This window comes from Trichomycterus rosablanca, chromosome 2, assembly GCF_030014385.1.
Source record: "Trichomycterus rosablanca isolate fTriRos1 chromosome 2, fTriRos1.hap1, whole genome shotgun sequence".
Taxonomy (NCBI): Eukaryota; Metazoa; Chordata; class Actinopteri; order Siluriformes; family Trichomycteridae; genus Trichomycterus; species Trichomycterus rosablanca.
In genome coordinates this window covers 12,369,014-12,392,391 of record NC_085989.1, presented here as the reverse complement: position 1 = coordinate 12,392,391, position 23,378 = coordinate 12,369,014, and the positions used below count along the sequence as shown (strand labels likewise).

Here is a 23,378-nt window from a genome sequence, read left to right as displayed (position 1 = left end):
AATTGCTTTAATATCCAGCTCCTTTTCAGGAGGCAATGGATATTGTTTACAAAATACTGGTTTGTGTGGTTTCAAAGCCACAGTGTATGGGGTGCAGTGGATTAGTCCTACCTCATTACTGTGATGAGCCCAAAGATTTTCAGGAAGATCCTACAAATGTTTAGGTATGTTTGATTTAACACCTTCTGTGGAAATGTCAGTACACATTGTAATGTCTGCAGATACTGTTACTGTAGACAGTCCCATCTTAAATCTCTCCCCAAGGGATTAAAAAGCAAGTTTCTAGCATATTCTAGCAGTCCTTGAATGATTATTCTTAAAAGATCCCTTAATAGGATAAAGTCTTAAGCCTAAACCTTCAACCTGCTAAATTATTAATCCATTGATCTACTAAATTTTTAAATCCACACCTGTATATCCAGTGTTTCGTACTTTCAGTTGGCTCAGGAGGTGGGTAACTTTTACTTGAACTGGAACCCATTTCTATTAAATTTAGAAGACAGAAAGTGTATTGGGGGGGGGGGGGGGGGAGGGGTAGGAAGTAGGAGATATGGACCTTCGAAGTTTGATGCTATACCAACATCAGGCCAATCGGGCTGAGTTTGAGAACCCGAGTAGCGAGAGGGACTACCATCTGTTGATCTAGTTTCATCTTCGTACGACTTCCGCTTTGGTCTGTGCATTTCATTTTATCAAAGTAGCCCTGAATTATATACAGTATGCTTTAATACTTTCATTACATTCTGCCAAAAATTTGTTTAACAACAAATGAGTTCCTGCTATGCCTTAACACATTAGGCTTTAAAAGGCATCTGGTTTATATATTACACTACCACAAAACGTTTGTTTAAAATACAAGGTGCAATTAAACAAAAAGGAAAGGAAAACAAACAAAACTGAAAATAAAATTTATCTAGAAAGCCAATTACTCATTGATGGGTAATTGGCTGTGGGGTAGTTGAGGATGAGAGGTTATTTAGCTTTTGAGATAATTAGGGATGATGGGTAATTGGCTGTGGGGTAGTTGAGGCTGAGTGGCTGTTTAGCTGTCTATTTAGTTCTGGCTGACGAAATGAGGGAGAGAAGAGAGTCCTTGTGTATGTACTGTAAAAGTGGCCTTCTGGTACTTCAAAGAATATTGGATTTCTGAATTTTCCCCCATTCGTTTACTGCGGACTGAAAAAAGTTTATAAATTTGTGAATAGGATAATAAGATAAGATAATCCTTTATTAGTCCCACAGTGAGGAAATTCACAATAAATATAATAAATATAAAAAGAATAAGAACAAAATGTTGGCTTTGTCAAGTCAATATAATAAAAAGAACAGAGTGTTGATAATAATACTAAGGATAATAATAAAACGAAGAAATAAGTATTCAGAATTGGGGGTGCGTCTGCAGTCACAAGGTGCATTGCAATCTGTCCACTAGGAATTTGGACAAATTTGAAGTTAGATTTCAAACCCTAGGAGTGAAAAGTGTTCTAGGTAGGGTTGCTAGGTAGGGAGTAGTAAGAGGTTTATCACTACACATTAAGTTGACAGTAAAGTTTACCCATCAAGCATTGCTTGTTTTGCAGGTAGCTGGTGCATTATCTGAGAGCATTAAATGGAACAGGCGGGATTATGTCAGACTTACGTCTCATTAATCTTTGCTTAAAACTACCAGTGATGTGAAAGTAACCAGTAAATGTCCAGAAACGCTGCAAAAAATAGCTTGTTAACTTTTACATAGCTGATCACGAGAAATACAAATACGAACATGACACATAGTACGTACATAATATGATACATGGCTGTGGTTCATACGTTTGCTAGTTACTTTAAAAAGCAAAGAAATTGTGAAATACTGCTGTCAACGTGATGCTCTGACAATTACTTGATGCTGTTGCATGTTCTAAATGAAAGGATTTACCTGAGTTTCCTTGGCTGATATCATGTGATTAGTGTGTAGGAAATACAAGGACACTGGTTAGGGACCCTGTGGAAAGGAATCCAGCTACACTCCTTTCTGACCATGGGCTGCAGCTCAAATGCTGTCTTAAAGTCCATTTGATCAATTTCTGGTTTTGTATAAGCACACATACAAAACAATCAAAGCTTTCTGTGCATAAAGGTTATCGTCACTTAGCATCGCGTCACTCATTACTTGGCAACACATCACACGTTACTTGGCAACGCTTTAGCAGAAAAGCCTTTTTTCCACACCAAAACTGCATCACTCCACACATTGACAAGTACTTATGAATCTGCCATGCCAATAAAAAAAGTGGACTACAGTGAGGGCAGAACAACTGAACACACTGGAATTGGCTAGAAACAAACAGAATACAAACAGATTTGCATTGTACAGACAAACAAACAAACAAAAAATTGTGTAAAAGTAACACTCAAGGTTGTGTGTTACATCAAATAACATATTGGCTGTGATGATCTATGGTACTCTCTGTAGAACACATTAACATCATAGCTTTGATGATCTGTGGTACTTGATGCTGAACACATTCACGTCACAACTGTGATATATTGCACTTGATGCTGAACACATTAACGTCATGGCTGTGATGATCTATGGCACTTGATGCTGAACACATTAACGTCACGGCTGTGATGATCTTTGGCACTTGATGCTGAACACATTATTAACGTCACGGCTGTGATCAATGGCACTTGATGCTGAACACATTATTAACGTCACGGCTGTGATCAATGGCACTTGATGCTGAACACATTAACTTCACGGCTGTGATAATTTATGGCACTTACTGTAGAACACAATCACATCACGGCTGTGTGAGCTACAGCATTCGCTGGCACTTGTATTATGTTTAAACGACTTTTTTTTTTACACGACATACATTTTAACGACATATTTTTCTTGTAAAAATGACATAGTACTGAAGGGTTTGTTCTCCATAACAGCAATACGCCACCATAGAATTCTGTTGACAGAGAAACGGTCTCTCTTTTGGCTCAAAAGGATGCCATATAATTCTGCCTCCTGTTGTTTGATTGGTAGTTCTGCCATTGTATGATTTTATACAGTGAGCCTCAGCTCTGTGATAAAACTCTACTGCCCCCATCTGGTGGATCGGTTAAAAGAAACATTTTGGCTTCACGAGTGTTTTCCAAATACGTACAATAAACTAATAAAAATAATATAATAATATTATGGGGGAGTAGTTGCTAGTGGATTGTCATTTCTCATTTAAAAAATCTGGTTACCAAAAATGGAAAGAAAGAAAGAAACCCAAGACAGGAGAGGGATTGGAAAGGGAATAGAATACAAACAGATTTGCATTGTACAGACAAACAAACAAACAAAAAATTGTGTAAAAGTAACACTCAAGGTTGTGTGTTACATCAAATAACATATTGGCTGTGATGATCTATGGTACTCTCTGTAGAACACATTAACATCATAGCTTTGATGATCTGTGGTACTTGATGCTGAACACATTCACGTCACAACTGTGATATATTGCACTTGATGCTGAACACATTAACGTCATGGCTGTGATGATCTATGGCACTTGATGCTGAACACATTAACGTCACGGCTGTGATGATCTTTGGCACTTGATGCTGAACACATTATTAACGTCACGGCTGTGATCAATGGCACTTGATGCTGAACACATTAACTTCACGGCTGTGATAATTTATGGCACTTACTGTAGAACACAATCACATCACGGCTGTGTGAGCTACAGCATTCGCTGGCACTTGTATTATGTTTAAACGACTTTTTTTTTTACACGACATACATTTTAACGACATATTTTTCTTGTAAAAATGACATAGTACTGAAGGGTTTGTTCTCCATAACAGCAATACGCCACCATAGAATTCTGTTGACAGAGAAACGGTCTCTCTTGGCTCAAAAGGATGCCATATAATTCTGCCTCCTGTTGTTTGATTGGTAGTTCTGCCATTGTATGATTTTATACAGTGAGCCTCAGCTCTGTGATAAAACTCTACTGCCCCCATCTGGTGGATCGGTTAAAAGAAACATTTTGGCTTCACGAGTGTTTTCCAAATACGTACAATAAACTAATAAAAATAATATAATAATATTATGATGAAGTAGTTGCTAGTGGATTGTCATTTCTCATTTAAAAAATCTGGTTACCAAAAATGGGAAGAAAGAAAGAAACCCAAGACAGGAGAGGGATTGGAAAGGGAATAGAATTTTCCATTTAAGAATTTATTAAAATTACATTTCAACTGTAAAATATTGCCTTTACCACTTTTCTTATATAAAGTTTTGGTCTTGATATTATTTTCCTGTGGCCCAAAATTACTGACTGCGTCCTTGATAATAATATATTTATAAAACAAATCAGGAAAAGTCTTTGCCCAGACAGTAACTAGTCTAGTTGGGGTCTAGTTATGATTCATATTCCACTGCAGAAGCATTTTTACTTTAATTACTATGCAATTAATATGAAAAATGATTGTCTGACAAATAAATGTGATTAACAGTTTAATTGTTTTTGTCCTGTTGACTGTATGTCATATTTTACTTCAGCAAAAGACATTAGGTCATAACCATTGGGCTAAGAAATGACAACACGGGTTGGACACACATGCAGAGATGTTTAACAAAAAATTTATTAATAACTAAAGACAAGACAAGGTTACACAAACAAGACAAGACACACCAACACATGACCTAAGCTAATTGCTAATCTGAATGCTAATTGCTAAGCTAACGCTAATCTAAACACACAAGAAACCTGACTAAACTTTACTAGACCCTAAGCTAAGCCAACACCAAACTTGAACAAGACTAAAACACTTGACTTCTGAGCATGAACAAACAAGAGCATGAGCTAACAAGTGCATGAGCTAACTATCAAGATCATGAGCTAACTAACAAGAGCATACCAGAGCATAACAAAATCATGACAAGTCAAAATAGCATCTACTGACTGATCCACAGCTGCTTCCATAAATCGTATGAGCATTATCCCTAAAACAAGGTGCAGCTGTGGATAATTGGCTGTGGACCAATCATGATAAGGGGGCGTTGACTTGACCACCTAAACAAACCACCTCTAACATGTGCTCCTGAAGAGAGGGGCATGGCACATACAACCCCTGGCAAAAATTATGGAATCACCACTCTTGGAAGATGTTCTGTCAATTGTTTAATTTTGTAGAAAAAAAAAAAATCACAGACATGCCACAAAACTATCATTTTTCAAAATGTCAACCTTCTGGCATTAAGAAATAATTAAAAAAAGAAACAAATATAATAGTTGTGGTCAGTCACAATTGCTTTTTTTAGATCAAGTAGAGGGAAAAAATATGGAATCACTCAAATCTGAGGAAAAAATTATGGAATCACTCTGTAATTTGCAGTTTAAAAACAAAACATCTGCAGCAGATTAGATTTGCTAATTATTCTTCAGTTTAAAAAGAGTGCTCACACCTCGGAGAGCTGTTGCACAAAGCAGATTGTCATGAATCATGGTTCCAACACAAGATATGTCAGTTGAAACAAATGAGAGGATTATAAAACTCCTACAAGAAGATAAATCATTGTGGAATGTCGCAAAAGATTTTGGTTGTTCCCAGTAAGCTGTGTTTAAAATCTGGACCAAGTACAAACAAAATGGGAAGGTTGTAAAAGGGAAGCATACTGGTAGACCAAGTAAGACATCAAAGCATCAAGATAGAAAACAAAGCAATATGTCTTGAAAACAGAAAATGCACAACAAAACAAATGAGAAACAAGTGGCCGGAAAGTGGAGTCAATGTCTGTGACTGAACTGTAAGAAATCACCTAAAAGAAATGGGATTTACATACAGAAAAGCCAAACAAAAGCCACCATTAACACCTAAAAAAAGAAAAGAACAAGGTTAAAGTAGGCTAAAGAAAAGCAATCGTGGACTGTGGGTGACTGGATAAAAGTGATCTTCAGTGATGAATCGCGAATCTGCATTGGGCAAGGTGATGATGCTGGAACTTTTGTTTGGTGTCTGTCCAATGAAATTTATGAAGATAACTGCCTAAAGAAAACATGTTAATTTCCACAGTTGTTGATGATATGGGCCTGCATGTCGGGTAAAGGCACAGGGGAGATGGTCTTCAATAAATGCCAAAGTCCACATTGAAATTTTGGACGCTTTTCTTATTCCATCAGTTGAAAGGATGTTTGGTGATGATGACTTCATTTTTCAAGATGATAATGCATCTTGCCATAGGGCAAAGGACGTGAAAACTTTCCTTCAAGAAAACATATAATGTCAATGGCATGGCCTGCAAATAGTCCGGATCTCAATCCATTTGAAAATCTCTGGTGGAAATTGAAGAAAATGGTCAATGACAAGGTTCCAACCTGCAAAGCTGATCTGGCAACAGCAAGAGACAGTTGAAGGCAGATTGATGAAGAATACTGTTTGTCATTAGTTAACTCCATGCCTCATAGAGTTTAAACCATTATAAAAGCCAGAGGTGGTGCAACAAAGTAATAATGGTGCAGTGTTTTCCAATGATTCCATAATTTTTTCCTCAGATTTGAGTGATTCCATATTTTTTTCCTCTACTTGATCTAAAAAAAAGCAATTGTGACTGACCACAACTATTATATTTGTTTCTTTTTTTATTGTTTCTTAATGCCAGAGGGTTGACAGTTTGAGAAATGATAGTTTTGTGGCATGTCTGTGATTTATTTTTTTTCTACAAAATTAAACAATTGACAGAACATCTTCCAAGAGTAGTGATTCCATAATTTTTGCCAGGGGTTGTAGGAGCACTCCAGCACAGAGTGGCTGGATTTGTGACACAGGTATTGACATAATAATTTTAACAGTCAAATGGATCAAACATGGTGTGACTTAACAGTCAACCACAAACTTTTCTGCCAGGCCCACTAGAGTACAAATCCGTCTTTTTGGTAAACAGTTACCAAAACAGTTACATGAAACTGAAACAATTTATAATAGACTGACTGATAGAGAGCACAGATTCTCAGATTTTCTGGTACCAAATGTTACTTTGTGCCATAAATGGTTATTGGTAAGTTTCACTGCCAAGATCTCCTAATTTTTTTAGAGAAAATAATCATTCTCATGTTTGGTAATACAAAAAAAAGTCACACACTAATATTTCGTTGGACCGCCTTTAACTTTGATTATGGCACGCATTCGCTGTGGCATCGTTTCCACAAGCTTCTGCAATGTCACAACATTTATTTCTGTCCAGAGTTGCATTAATTTTCCCCCAAGATCTTGTATTGATGATGGGAGATCTGTTCATAAAGGTTATCGTCACTTAGCATCGCGTCACTCATTACTTGGCAACACATCACACGTTACATGGCAACGCTTTAGCAGAAAAGCCTTTTTTTCTACACCAAAACTGCATCACTCCGCACATTGACAAGTACTTATGAATCTGCCATGCCAATGAAAAAAGTGGAATTGGGTAGAAATGAACAGAATACAAACAGATTTGTATCGTACAGACAAACAAACAACTAAACAAAAAACAAACAACTAAAAAAAATTGTTGTATAAAAGTAACACTCAAGGTTGTGTGTTACAGCAAATAAAATCAAGGCTATGATGATCTGTGGTACTCGCTACAGAGCACATTAACATCGTGACTATGATGATCTGTGGCACTCTATAGAACACATTACCATCATGATTGTGAAGATCTGTGGCACTCAATAGAACACATTAACATCACGACTGTGATGATCTGTGGCACTCTCTGGAACATATTAACATCATGGCTGTGATGATCTACGGCACTCGCTCTAGAACACATTAACATCATGGCTGTGATGATCAATGGCATTCTGTAGAACACATTAACATCACAGCTGCAATGATTTACGGCTGCAAAACACATGAACATCACGTGATGGCTGTGATGATTTATGGTACTAACTGTAGAACACGTTAACATCACGAGTGTGTGAGCTATGGCACTTGCTGCACAACACATTAACATCACGGCTGTGATAATCTATGGCACTAACTGTAGAACACATTAACATCACAGCTATGATGATCTATGGCACTAACTGTAGAACACATTAACGTCACTGCTGTGATGATCTGTGGCACTTGATGCTGAACACATTAACGTCACAGCTGTGATGATCGGTGGCAGTTGATGCTGAACACATTAACATCACAGCTGTGATGATCTATGGAAGTCACTGTAGAACACCTTAACATCACAGCTGTGATGATCTATGGCACTTGATGCTAAACACATTAACATCACGGCTGTGATGATCTATGGAAGTCACTGTAGAACACCTTAACATCACAGCTGTGATGATCTATGGCACTAACTGTAGAACACATTAACATCACGACTGTGCTGATCTATGGCACTTGCTGCAGAACACATTAACATCAGAGCTGTGTTGATCTGTGGCTCTAACTGTAGAACACATTAACATCATAACTTTGATCTATGGCACTCTAGCTGTAGAACACATAAACATCACGGCTGTGATCTATGGTACTTGATGCTGAACACATTCACGTCACACCTGTGATCTATTGCAGTTGATGCAAAACACATTAACATCACGACTGTGTTGATCTATGGCACTAACTGTAAAACACATTTACATCATGGCTGTGATGATCTCTTAATCACATTAACATCACTGCTGTGATGATCTGTGGCACTTTATGCTGAACATTAACATCACGACTGATGATCTATGGAAGTCACTGTAGAACACCTTAACATCACAGCTGTGATGATCTATGGCACGACTAGAACACATTAACATCACGACTGTGCTGATCTATGGCACTTGCTGCAGAACACATTAACATCATAGCTTTGATGATCTATAGCACTCTAGCTGTAGAACACATTAACATCACGGCTGTGATGATCTGTGGTACTTGATGCTGAACACATTCACGTCACACCTGTGATCTATTGCACTTAATGCAGAACACCTAAACATCATGACTGTGATGATCTATGGCACTTGATGCTGAACACATTAACATCACGGCTGTGCTGATCTGTGGCACTTAATGCTGAACACATTAGCTTCACGGCTGTGATAATTTATGGCACTTACTGTAGAACACAATTACATCACGGCTGTGTGAGCTACAGCATTCGCTGGCACTTGTATTATGTTAAAACATTAACATCACTGAACACATTAACATCACGGCTGTGCTGATCTGTGGCACCTAATGCTGAACACATTAACGTCACGGCTGTGATGATCTATGGCACTTGATGCTAAACACATTAACATCACGGCTGTGATGATCTATGGAAGTCACTGTAGAACACCTTAACATCACAGCTGTGATGATCTATGGCACTAACTGTAGAACACATTAACATCACGACTGCTGATCTATGGCACTTGCTGCAGAACACATTAACATCAGAGCTGTGTTGATCTGTGGCTCTAACTGTAGAACACATTAACATCATAACTTTGATCTATGGCACTCTAGCTGTAGAACACATAAACATCACGGCTGTGATCTATGGTACTTGATGCTGAACACATTCACGTCACACCTGTGATCTATTGCAGTTGATGCAAAACACATTAACATCACGACTGTGTTGATCTATGGCACTAACTGTAAAACACATTTACATCATGGCTGTGATGATCTGTGGCACTTTATGCTGAACATTAACATCACGACTGTGATGATCTATGGAAGTCACTGTAGAACACCTTAACATCACAGCTGTGATGATCTATGGCACGACTAGAACACATTAACATCACGACTGTGCTGATCTATGGCACGACTAGAACACATTAACATCACGACTGTGCTGATCTATGGCACTTGCTGTAGAACACATCAACATCACGGCTGTGATGATCTGTGGTACTTGATGCTGAACACATTCACGTCACACCTGTGATCTATTGCACTTAATGCAGAACACCTAAACATCATGACTGTGATGATCTATGGCACTTGATGCTGAACACATTAGCATCACGGCTGTGATGATCTATGGCACTTGATGCTGAACACATTAGCTTCACGGCTGTGATAATTTATGGCACTTACTGTAGAACACTATCACATCACGGCTGTGTGAGCTACGGCATTCGCTGGCACTTGTATTATGTTAAAACGCCTTTTTTTTGTTACACGACATACGTTTTAACAACATATTTTTCTTGTAAAAATGACATAGTACTGAAGGGTTTGTTCTCCATAACAGCAATACGCCACCATAGAATTCTGTTGACAGAGAAACGTTCTCCCTTTTGGCTCAAAAGGATGCCATATAAATCTGCCTCCTGTTGATTGATTGGTAGTTCTGCCATTGTTTGATTTTATACAGAGAGTCTCAGCTCTGTGATAAAACTCTACTGCCCCCATTAGTACAATAAACTAATAAAAATAATATAATAATATTATGGGGGAGTAGTTGCTAGTGGATTGTCATTTCTCATAAAAAAAAATCTGGTTACCAAAAATGGAAAGAAAGAAAGAAAACCAAGACAGCAGAGGGATTAGAAAGGGAATAGAAATTTCCATTCAGGAATTTATTAAAATTACATTTCGACTGTAAAATATTGCCTTTACCACTTTTCTTATATAAAGTATCACTCTTGATATTATTTTCCTGTGGCCCAAAATTACTGACTGCGCCCTTGATAATAATATATTAATAAAACAAAACGGGAAAAGTCTTTGCCCAGACAGTAACTAGTCTAGTTGGGGTCTAGTTATGATTCCTATTCCACTGCAGAAGCATTTTTACTTTCATTACTCAGACTAGATTAATCAGAAAAACAAAATCATTAAAACATATGTACATGTCGAAAAATAAAATGTTTGTTTATTTTACAATATAAATAAAATATGGTTTAATTGCAAAACTACTATACCAATGCATGGGACCATATTGTTTAATTTTTATTTACTTATTTTACCAGGCCTGTCAAAGCAATTAATATAAAAAATGATTGTCTGACAAATAAATGTGATTAACAGTTTAATTGTTTTTGTCCTGTTGACTGTATATGTTATATTTTATTTCAGCAAAAGACATTTTGTAAGGTTGTAACCATTGGGCTAAGAAATGACAACACGAGTTGGACACACATGCAGAGATGTTTAACAAAAAATGTATTAATAACTAAAGACAAGACAAGGTTACACAAACAAGACAAGACACACCAACACATGACCTAAGCTAATTGCTAATCTGAATGCTAATGGCTAAGCTAACGCTAATCTAAACACACAAGAAACCTGACTAAACTATACTAGACCCTAAACTAAGCTAACACCAAACTTGAACAAGACTAAAACACTTGACTTCTGAGCATGAACAAACAAGAGCATGAGCTAACAAACAAGAGCATGAGCTAACTAACAAGAGCATACCAGAGCATACCAAAATCATGACATAGTCAAAATAGCATCTACTGACTGATCCACAGCTGCTTCCATAAATCGTATGAGCATTATCCCTAAAACAAGTGTGGATAATTGGCTGTGGACCAATCATGATAAGGGGGCGTTGACTTGACCACCTAAACAAACCACCTCTAACATGTGCTCCTGGAGAGAGGGGTGTGGTACATTTGGAGCACTCCAGGGGGGTATTCCAGAAAGCGGGTTAAGTGATTAAACCGGGTAAGTTAACTCAGAATTAACGAAAAGTCGAGGTTTTCCGTTCCAGAAACTGAGATTAAAGAGAGCCTGTGTCAGTTACTATAGCAACTTACTCTCTGAAGCTAACCTGCTCGCTGGCAGGTTAACTTAAACCTAACCCGGGGTTACACAAACTTCTCTCATGCAAACCTGGCGTGTCCTTTCCTCCAGGATCCAGTAAATACTGACGCGCTAATTATTCGAAGAGATCTGAGTAAGGAACGAGTCATTAAACTCAGATTAGTCATTTCCGGATGGATTTAGTAAGTCAATTCGGGGAGAGTGGGGACGGTTGCCACAAGGGGCAGTTGCAACATTATTAATCACAATATTAATAAAAAGGCTTGTTATAACATTAATTATAACATTATGGATGGAGTGTTATGGATTAATATAGAACACCTTTAACACACACACAGTTAAGTAAGCTAAAATAATTTGTGGTTTAAATTGATTGTAGTAATTAACCCCAAACATGGTTGTTACTTAAAACACAGCCTATATACAGTGCCTAGCAAAAGTATTCGGCCCCCTTGAACTTTTCAACCTTTTGCCACATTTCAGGCTTCAAACATAACGATATGAAATTGTAATTTTTTGTGAAGAATCAACAACAAGTGGGACACAATCGTGAAGTGGAACGAAATTTATTGGATATTTTAAACTTTTTTTAGAAATAAAAAACTGAAAAGTGGGGCGTGCAATATTATTCGGCCCCCTTGCGTTAATACTTTGTAGCGCCACCTTTTGCTGCGATTACAGCTGCAAGTCGCTTGGGGTATATCTCTATCAGTTTTGCACATCGAGAGACTGAAATTTTTGCCCATTCTTCCTTGCAAAACAGCTCGAGCTCAGTGAGGTTGGATGGAGAGCGTTTGTGAACAGCAGTTTTCAGCTCTTTCCACAGATTCTCGATGGGATTCAGGTCTGGACTTTGACTTGGCCATTCTAACACCTGGATACGTTTATTTGTGAACCATTCCATTGTAGATTTTGCTTTATGTTTTGGATCATTGTCTTGTTGGAAGATAAATCTCCGTCCCAGTCTCAGGTCTTTTGCAGACTCCAACAGGTTTTCTTCCAGAATGGTCCTGTATTTGGCTCCATCCATCTTCCCATCAATTTTAAGTCAAGTCAACTTTATTTATATAGCGCTTTTTACAATATACATTGTCTCAAAGCAACTTTACAAAATCCAGGACCAACAGATACAAAAACCCCTAATTTTAACCATCTTCCCTGTCCCTGCTGAAGAAAAGCAGGCCCAAACCATGATGCTGCCACCACCATGTTTGACAGTGGGGATGGTGTGTTCAGGGAGATGAGCTGTGTTGCTTTTACGCCAAACATAACGTTTTGCATTGTGGCCAAAAAGTTCGATTTTGGTTTCATCTGACCAGAGCACCTTCTTCCACATGTTTGGTGTGTCTCCCAGGTGGCTTGTGGCAAACTTTAAACGAGACTTTTTATGGATATCTTTGAGAAATGGCTTTCTTCTTGCCACTCTTCCATAAAGGCCAGATTTGTGCAGTGTACGACTGATTGTTGTCCTATGGACAGATTCTCCCACCTCAGCTGTAGATCTCTGCAGTTCATTCAGAGTGATCATGGGCCTCTTGGCTGCATCTCTGATCAGTCTTCTCCTTGTTTGAGCTGAAAGTTTAGAGGGACGGCCGGGTCTTGGTAGATTTGCAGTGGTCTGATACTCCTTCCATTTCAATATGATCGCTTGCACAGTGCTCCTTGAGATGTTTAAAGCTTGGGAAATCTTTTTGTATCCAAATCCGGCTTTAAACTTCTCCACAACAGTATCTCGGACCTGCCTGGTGTGTTCCTTGGTCTTCATGATGCTCTCTGCGCTTTAAACAGAACTCTGAGACTATCACAGAGCAGGTGCATTTATACGGAGATTTGATTACACACAGGTGGATTCTATTTATCACCATCAGTCATTTAGGTCAACATTGGATCATTCAGAGATCCTCGAATTATGTTTAAAAAAGTTTTTTTATTTAATTCAAACTCACACATTAATTCACATTTAACTAAAATTTTTTTGCCATTTACGTTGTCTTTTTTTACAGACACTGCTGTATTACTGTTACATCTAAAACATTTTCATGATCTGCACATGCAAACATTAAAATAAACAGTTCTATTGGTGTAAAATATGACGGACTACTTTTTCTTTCATTCACATCCATGGTGAATCCATTTATCGCCACTCCATTGAGAATGCCTGTTTATAGGTAACCGTAAACGCGCTTCTGCTGGGTTCAATCTACTCAGAGTTGAGTAATCTAACCCTGAACCGCTTTTCTGGAACCGAAAACTCCGGCTATGACACGGCGAGATAAGTCAACTCGTAGTTCAGGTTTAAGTTTAAAGTTTGTTAAACCCGCTTTCTGGAATACCCCCCAGGAGCACAGAGAGGCTGGATTTGTGACATAGGCATTGACATAATAATTTTAACAGTCAAATGGATCAAACATGGTATGACTTAACAGTCAACCACAAACTTTTCTGCTAGGCCCACTAAAGTACAAATCATTTTTTTTGTTGTACCAAACCTAAATAGTTACATAGGTCACATAAAACTGAAACATTTTATAATAGACTGATTAGATAGAGAGATAGATAGACAGATACTTTATTTATCCCGAAGGAAATTATTGACCATACCATGTGATTGACAGAGAGCACAGATTAAATGTTCTGGTACCCTAAGCTAACACCAAACTTGAACAAGACTAAAACACTTGACTTCTGAGCATGAACAAACAAGAGCATGAGCTAACTAACAAGAGCATGAGCTAACTAACAAGAGCATACTAGAGCATACCAAAATCATGACAAGTCAAAATAGCATCTACTGACTGATCCACAGCTGCTTCCTTAAGTTGTATGAGCATTATCCTAAAACAAGGTGCAGCTGTGGATAATTGGCTGTGGACCAATCATGATAAGGCCAATCATAGAGAAACCACCTCTAACATGTGCTCCCGGAGACAGGGGCGTGGCATATAGGAGCACTCCAGGAGCACAGAGAGGCTGGATTTGTGACATAGGTATTGACATAATAATTTTATCAGTCAAATGGACATGGTGTGACTTACCAGTCAACCACAAACTTTTCTGCCAGGCCCACTAGAGTACAAATCCGTCTTTTTGGTAAACAGTTACATAGGCTACATGAAAGTGAAACAATTTATAATAGACTGACTGATAGAGAGCACAGTAAACATTTTCTGGTACCAAAGGTTACTTTGTACCATAAATGGTTATTTTGCACTGTAAGAGACAAAAATACTTCAATACTTCTACATTCTTATAACAAAGTGGTATAAGAACAGACAGATTTAATTGCTTTAACAAATTAATGGTTACTACATTCTAGCTTTTTATAAGTTTCACTGCCAAGATCTCCTAATTTTTTGAGAGAAAATAATCATTCTCATGTTAGGTAATATGACTGCTGCTTCATTTACAGTGGATATTGTGGAAAAGCCCATTTATACCACTGTTTTAAACATAATTGAATTTCTTTCTATTAAACAGGTACAGCACGTGGCATTGTGGTGTGCACTGGTGATCGGACCGTCATGGGTCGTATCGCTACCCTGACATCTGGCCTTGAGACGGGCAAGACCCCAATTGCAAAGGAGATTGAGCACTTTATCCAAATCATCACAGGCGTAGCTGTTTTTCTAGGTGTCACTTTCTTCATCCTGTCCATCATCCTGGGTTACTCCTGGTTGGAAGCTGTCATTTTCCTTATTGGCATCATTGTGGCCAATGTGCCTGAAGGGCTCCTAGCTACTGTTACTGTAAGAACCATTTCATGTTAAGATCTTAACTTCACTTTTTAAACATCTGTGTTCAATGTTTTGATCATTGATTTGTGTGTGTCTGTGAGTAAATGTCTGTTCTTCGTATTATTGTGGTGTATGGTTGTGTGTGTGTGTGTGTGTGTGTCTTTATAGTTTGGATTATTATTTGCTTCATTTCACACTGAACAAAAGAGAAAAAATCCAACCTTTAATTAAAGTAAATTTATTTTTGGAACTTTAAAGCAGTAATCAAGCATGACTCCCTGTTTTACTTGCCGTATACATACACCGATTAGGCATAACATTAAAACCACCTCCTTGTTTCTACACTCACTGTCCATTTTATCAGCTCCACTTACCATATAGAAGTTACAATTACTGACTGTAGTCCATCTGTTTCTCTACATACCTTTTTAGCCTGCTTTTACTCTGTTCTGTAATGTTCAGGACCCCCACAGGACCACCACAGAGCAGGTTTTATTTAGGTGGTGGATCATTCTCAGCACTGCAGTGTCAATGACATGGTGGTGGTGTGTTAGTGTGTGTTGTGCTGGTATGAGCGGATCAGACACAGCAGCGCTGCTGGAGTTTTTAAATACTGTGTCCCCTCACTGTCCACTCTATTAGACACTCCTACTTAGTTGGTCCACCTTGTAGATGTAAAGTCAGAGACAATCGCTCATCTATTGCTGCTGTTTGAGTTGGTCATCTTCTAGACCTTCATCAGTGGTCACAGGACGCTGCTCATGGGGTGCTGTTGGCTGGATATTTTTGGTTGGCAGTCCAGCAGTGACAGTGAGGTGTTTAAAAACTCCAGCAGCACTGCTGTGTCTTATCCACTTATACCAGCACAACACACACTAGCACACCACCACCATGTCAGCGTCACTGCAGTGCTGAGAATGATCCACCACCTAAATACTACCTGCTCTGTAGTGGTCCTGTGGTGGTCCTGACCATTGAAGAACAGGGTGAAAGCAGGCTAAAAAAGTATGTAGAGAAACAAATGGACTACAGTCAGTAATTGTAGAACTATAAAGTACTTCTGTATGATAAGTGGAGCTGACAAAATGGACAGTGAGTGTAGAAACAAGGAGGTGGTCATAATGTTATGTCTGATCGGTGTATTCTAACACAAAGGTTAAACATGGGAAAGACAACACACAATTTAAATCCAGGAAAAGTGTGTAGATTTTTAAAAGTCATGATTTATAAGCAATGATTTTGTCAGATGATTGGTATTTTCTCGATTAGGTATTTTTGCTAGAGTAAGAAACTTCAATTAAAGGTGGAATTTTCTTATTTCTTAGTGTGCAAATAAGCTAATTTCCTAAGTGGTGAATTTCTTATATATAATTGTTTGTCTATAGCCATTTGTGTGTCTATGCTCTGCTTTAATGCCTACATGTTCCTGTGGGTTTGTGACAGTTAAATCTTCTTATTGTACGGTTGCGTATTACTAACAAAGTGTACAATTATTTTGCTTTATATTTACAATTACAACTAGTTTGTAACTGAATTGTATGTATTATTCTGAACTAAATTATCCTACATTTAAAGTGCTTTCCTTTTGCATATAAGTTACCTTTCATTATTTATTACATATAATGTATAAATCCATTTAGTTTAAATAACATATTTAAGTTCAAGATGGCAGATAAACACATAAATAGTAAAAATGTTACTTGCACAAGGATCAGTTACAAAAAACTTTACAGTAAATTTTGAAAGTACCCCTTGACATTTTGCATATGTTGTATGATGTATTTGATTGTGATAATGATATACAGTATGAAGTTATTTGAATTTAATTTAAATCAAAAACTGAAAGCTCTCATGCAGTATTCAGACTTCATGCAATACTTGAAGACACGTAGGCAGCAATTACAGCTGCAAGTCTTTTTAGATACATAGCTACAAGCTTTGCACACCTGGATTCAGGCAGGTAATTCTTAATGACATATCTACTCATTCTCTGTGGTATTAGGTAGGTGATGTGTGGTGGCTGTTTTTGCCATAGGGCTTGCTGTTTAATGTTTATTCATTTTAGATTAGGTGATCTTTTTCCACCTGTTGCAAGAGTTCTTTACCTGCTGTTTAGCAAACTTCAAGTGGACTGACATACAGTCAAACTGGAAAGTCTGCACACCTCTTTCACCTTCTCCACGTTTTATTATGTTACAGACTCATTCTATAATAGATTGAGTTCTTTTTTGCCTTAAGTATCTACTCACACTCACCAATAATTATGAAGTAAAAACAGGGTTTAAAAAATATGCAATGTTATTTTACTGACAAAAAGGGTTTATTTAGGGGTTACATATCTGTAAACACCCTTTTACAGCTTCAGGGCATCTTGGGAAAGAAGCTACGAGCTTGGCACACTTGTTTTTTGGACATTTTTGCCCATTCCTCTTGGCATATTCTTGCAAGCTCTGTCAGGTTGGATGGGGAGCGTTGGTACACAGCCATTTTCAGCTCCTTCCACAGATGTTTGATTGGATTCAGATCTGGGCTCTGGCTGGGCCACTCAAAGACAGTCACAGACTTTCTCTGAAGCCACTCCTTTGTTCTCTTGGCTGTGTGCTTCAGGTCTTTGTCATGTTGGAAGGTAAACTTTCGCCCCAGTCTGAGGACCAGAGCCATCTTGAGCAGGTTTTCTTCAAGGATCTTGGTGTACTTAGCTGTATTCATCTTTCCCTCTATCAGGACTAGTCGCCCCGGTCCCGCTGCTAAAAAAAACATCCCCACATCATGATGCTGCCACCGCCATGCTTCACTGTAGGGATGGCATTAGCCAGGTGATGAGCGGTGCCTGGTTTCTTCCAGACGTGACGCTTGGTATTTAGGCCCGTCTTCCCCGATTGCTTAGATTGGCCAGGAGGCCAGGTCTAGGAAGATTTTTGGTGGTTCCAAACTTCTTCCATTTACGAATGATGGTGGCCACTGTGCTCTTTGGGACCTGTAAAGCTGCAGCAATTTTTCTTGCTGTGGGACCTTATATAGGCAGGTGTTGGCAATCCCCAATCATGTCCAATCAATTGAATTTTTTACAGGTGGACTCCAATTAAATTGTAGAAACATCTTAAGCGGTATCATTGAAAACAAAATGCACCTCTGCTCACTCTTGGGTGTCATATCAAAGGGTGTGCAAAGTTGTGTACAAATGATATTTTATATTTTGATTTGTAATAAATTAGCACAAATGTCTAAAAACTTTGTCATTTTGTCATTGTGGGCTATTTTGTGTGAAATTTTGTGACAAAAATGATCTCAATCTATTATAGAATGAGTCTGTAATGTAATAAAATGTGGAGAAGCTGAAAGGGGTGTGCAGACTTTCCGGCTTGACTGTATGTCTGGCCACTTTGCCACAAAGGCCTTATTCATAGAGTGCTGCAGAGATGGTTGACTGTACAACAGGTTCTCCCATCTTCGTGCAGATCTTGTGCAGCTTTTTTTTAGAGTGACCCTTTTTTTCTTACATCCCTTACAAAGGCCCTTCTGCCTGGATGCCCATTTTGAATAGACGACTCGAGGACAGTTCAAGGTTGTGTCAAGCCACTCAGTAATTACAGGTTCTAGGAACTCTTAAAGCCTTAGATATTGTCTCATGTCCTTGCCCTGATCTACGTATGTCTTACCACAGTTTGTTAGGCTTGGTTTTTGCCCTAACAATGCAGTGTAAATTGTGGGCTCTTATAGACCCAGGTATGTGCCTTTCAAAACTATGTCCACTTCAAATGGCAACAGGCAGACACTTGAGGTCTAGACACCTCACAAATATTATTAAAGCAAAAAGGATCCATCTGGCTATAATTTAGACTTCCACAGCAAAGGGTTTCAGTACTTTTGTGAATAAGACATTTCAGTCTTTTTTTAATGCATTTTCTCCCCATTTTCCTCCCGATTTAGCGCAGTCAATTTCTCTTTCGCTGCTGAGGGATACCTGATTGCATCAAGGAGAGCATGTCGCTGCTCACGCCTCTTCCAAAATGTGCACAGCCCTCCTATTCTCGCCCCTGCATTCCTTCCTGCAGTCTCTTCCGCCAATCAGGGTTCTTAAACAGCATATAAAGATCCCACTCACATAGTCCAGTCGTCCTGCCCTAGCATATACGGTGGCCAATTAGTATCTGCTGCAGGCACTGGCAATTATGCCCGTCAGATGGCGCCCAGCCGACCGGTGGCAACGGCGAGTTTCGAACCGAGGAGTTCAGAATCTCGGTGCTGGTGTGCTAGCAGAAAATCCTGCTGTGCCACCTGGGCGCCTTGACATTTCAAGATTTTTAATTAATCTTCAGAAAACTTAAACATGTTTTTACTTTGTCATTATGGGAGATTAAATGTAGCCTGATGGGTAAAAATGACATATTAAATAAATTGTACAAGAAGTCTAAGTATCTAAAAAGTATTTAAAGATAGTAATTACAACCCCAAATCAGAAAAAGTTGGGACAGCATGGAAAATGCAAATAATAAAAAAACACAGTTTCTTACATTTACTTTGACTTTTATTTAATTGCAGACAGGATGAATCTGAGATATTTCATGTTTTGGCTGCTCAACTTCATTTCATTTATTAATAAACATCAATTCCTGCATTTCATGCCTGCAACACATTCCAAAAAAATTTGGGACAGTAAAACATTTACCACTTTGTAATGTTGCTATTCCTTTTCACCACACTTAAAAGATGTTTTGGCACAGAGGATACCAAGCGATTTAGTGTTTCAGCTTTTATTTTGTCCCATTCTTCCTGCAAACACGTCTTAAGATGTGCAACAGTATGGGGTCGTCATTGTCGCATTTTTCCTTTCAAAATTCTCTACTAAGGACAGGTCAGTTTTTTGCACAGTAAAGTTTTAAGTGGCATTTCTGCATGTAACTCCGTATTGTAGTGCTTGATAAAGGTTTGCCAAAGTAATCCCTCACCCATGTGGTTATATCAGCTATTGTTCAGTGGCAGTTCTTGATGAAGTGCCGTCTGAGGGATTGAAGATCACGGGCTTTCAGCTTAAAGCTTGCGCTCTTGGCCTTTACATACTGTAATTCTTCGGATTCCTTGAATCGTTTAATGATATCATGCATTGTAGAGGGAAAATATGCAAATCCCTTTCAATATTTCTTTGAGGTACGTTGTTTTTAAACATTTCAATAATTTTCTCACACATTTGTTGACAAACTGGAGATCCTCTGATCATCTTTGCTCACAAAGACTCAGCCTTTCCTGGGTGCAGTTTTTGTACCAAACCATGATTACAATCACCTGTTGACATCACCTGTTTGGAATCACATTATTATTTAGTTTTTTCACCTCATTACTAGCCCTAAATTGCCCCCGTCCCAACTTTTTTTGGAATGTGGAATGGAGGTATATCAATAAATGAAATAAAGTTGAGCAGACAAAACATGAAATACCTTGGGTTCAAACTGTCTGCAATCAAATAAAAGTCAAAGTAAATGTTAGGAACACTGCATTCTTATTTTATTTGCATTTTCCATACTGTCCCAACTTTTTCTGATTTGGGGTTGTATAAAAACAAATTACAACTAAACTAATACATATATTTACAGCTTCTAATTATTTTCATCCCTTGCTTATTTAATGTATATTTTTGACTCTCCTTTGGTATTTGTGCTTTTTTCATGTGTATGTTTTAAAGTCTAATTGTCTTGTTTGGTGTTTTTGTTGGTGAATGTCTGTGTTCCTGTCATGTGCCTGTGATAGCTTGTGTCTGTGAAATCTCTGTGACTGTTTTGACACCTATGTACCCTCTTTTCAATCCTCTGTTTCTGTGACTTTTTGTGATTGTGACTCTATTACTGTCTTTGTTTCTCTTTCTCTTCCTCTCCCTATTTCTTGCTTTCTCTCTTTTTCTCTCTTGTCCTCTTTTTCAGACTCTCACTGTTGAAGGCCTAGGCTAGTGTGTGAAGCTTAAAAAGTATTACACTGTTGGATCTTTATTTTGCTTGCATTGATGGCTATGTCTTGAGATGAGATTTCTAATAATAGGCTGTTGCTTGGCTTGGCTGATCTGGGTTTGCTTTTGCCTGCTGATAGTGCTACAAATCAAACTGTGGCTGAGCTAGTTGTGCTAAGCTTTCGATAGGCCTTGTTTTCTGCAAGTGTACTGACTAGCACTGTCACTCAATGACTGGGAGTATGTGACTAACATACATTTTCTTTTTTCTCTTTTTCTCTGTTTTTATACATTTCTTTTGTCTTTCCCACCCTTTTTTATACTTTTCCAACAATTACAATCTCTTTCAATTTCTTGCTCTCTGTATTTCTTTTTGTTTCTGGTTCTACTCTACTCTTTGAACTATCCACTCTTGCTACACTGTTCCTCTTTCTTTTTCTCTATTTACATCTCTCACTCTCTCTCAGGTGTGTCTGACCCTTACAGCTAAGCGCATGGCTCGCAAGAACTGCCTGGTAAAGAACCTTGAGGCTGTAGAAACTCTAGGTTCCACTTCCACCATCTGCTCTGATAAAACTGGCACTCTTACTCAGAACCGCATGACTGTCGCCCACATGTGGTTTGACAATCAGATCCATGAGGCCGACACCACTGAGGACCAGTCTGGTAAGACCAAAAATGCTTTGTTAATAATCATGGTAGGGCAATATAAGAATAGGGTTGAGGAAAAAAGTTTAGATACACTTGTGAGGGACAGTTATTTCTAATTGAAAGTTTTGCTTTTTTTATTTAGCACTTTATCCTGGTCAGGGTTGCGGTAGGTCTGATTCATTGGGCTAAAAGCAGGAAACACTCCAGACAGGTCACCAGTTCATCACAGTGCAGACAAACCCTTACAAACACACACTCTGAGAAAACTTGGAGAAAACCAACACGGACACAGGGAGAACATGTAAACTCCACACATAAAGAACCCTGGATGCCCGGCGGGGGAATCAAACCCAGGCCCTTTTTGCTGTGAGGAGACAGCGCTACCCACTGTGTCACCGTGCAGCGCATTTTACAAATCTTTGCCAATTCTTCTACTTGTGTCAATTCAGTTTTCTTCTTTGGCTTTATTTTTTATCTGCCCATGATGGAGTCCAACAGAGGCCGGCAGATTCTCTGCACCACCTCCTCGTGGTGCCGGCTGGAAACAAAGACCCTAAGGACCCTGGCTAATAGTGGGGGTATCCAACTACAAGCGACAAGCAAGCTAAAGTATTCCTCATCACGTCAAATGAATACATCATCCAAACTAAAGTCAAAGAACTAGGGCGTCGCCTGGAGGCAACAGGCATGGCCTCTGCCTGAGTGACGATGAAACAAATAAAGTGACAATGAAACAAAATCCAACCGAAACAGCATTTTTTGCATCTCTTTTCCAGAAAACAAGCTATAACGTTGACTTATATGACCAGAGAACATGTTTCCACTGTCTTTTAGACCATTTATTATGAGCTTGGGCCCATAGAGTTTCAGCTTGCATTTCTTGATGTGGTGGTAGACTGTGCTAAGTGACAAGGGTTTCCCAAATATTCCGGAGCCCATGTGACTATTTATAGTAATGACATGACGGTTTCTCATGCAATGATTGGTGGATCCTCCTTTTACACCCAATCATAATTGCCTTACCAATTCCTACTTATTGTGGAGTGTTTTAAAACTGTGTAACTTGAATATTCTACACTTTCGAGTCACATTATTATGACCACCAGCTGATATCTAGAGTAACAGCCATGTTCAGCACGGACAGCAGCTAAACGGGCTGGGAGTAACTCAGTAAGGTCCTGGTAGGTTGTCACAGGTATCTAAAGCCATGCTGACTGCTGTGCATCCCATAGCTGATGAAGGGTGCGTGGGGGAGGATCCAAAGAGCGGGCACGACGATCGAGGTCTTCTTACATGCATAACTGGGTTCAAGTCTGGAAAAT

At 38.6% G+C, this 23,378-nt stretch overlaps 1 protein-coding gene across 1 annotated transcript in view; it reads left to right on the top strand.

Annotated features, from left to right (window-relative positions):
* The window catches only part of atp1a3a (ATPase Na+/K+ transporting subunit alpha 3a), an 84,943-nt gene that overhangs the window by 33,561 nt on the left and 28,004 nt on the right, over positions 1 to 23,378 (top strand). Inside the window, exons 8-9 of the mRNA XM_063011358.1 lie at positions 15,211 to 15,479; positions 21,873 to 22,071. Coding sequence (XP_062867428.1) covers positions 15,211 to 15,479; positions 21,873 to 22,071 — 468 coding nt within the window. The remainder of the gene's footprint in view (positions 1 to 15,210; positions 15,480 to 21,872; positions 22,072 to 23,378) is intronic.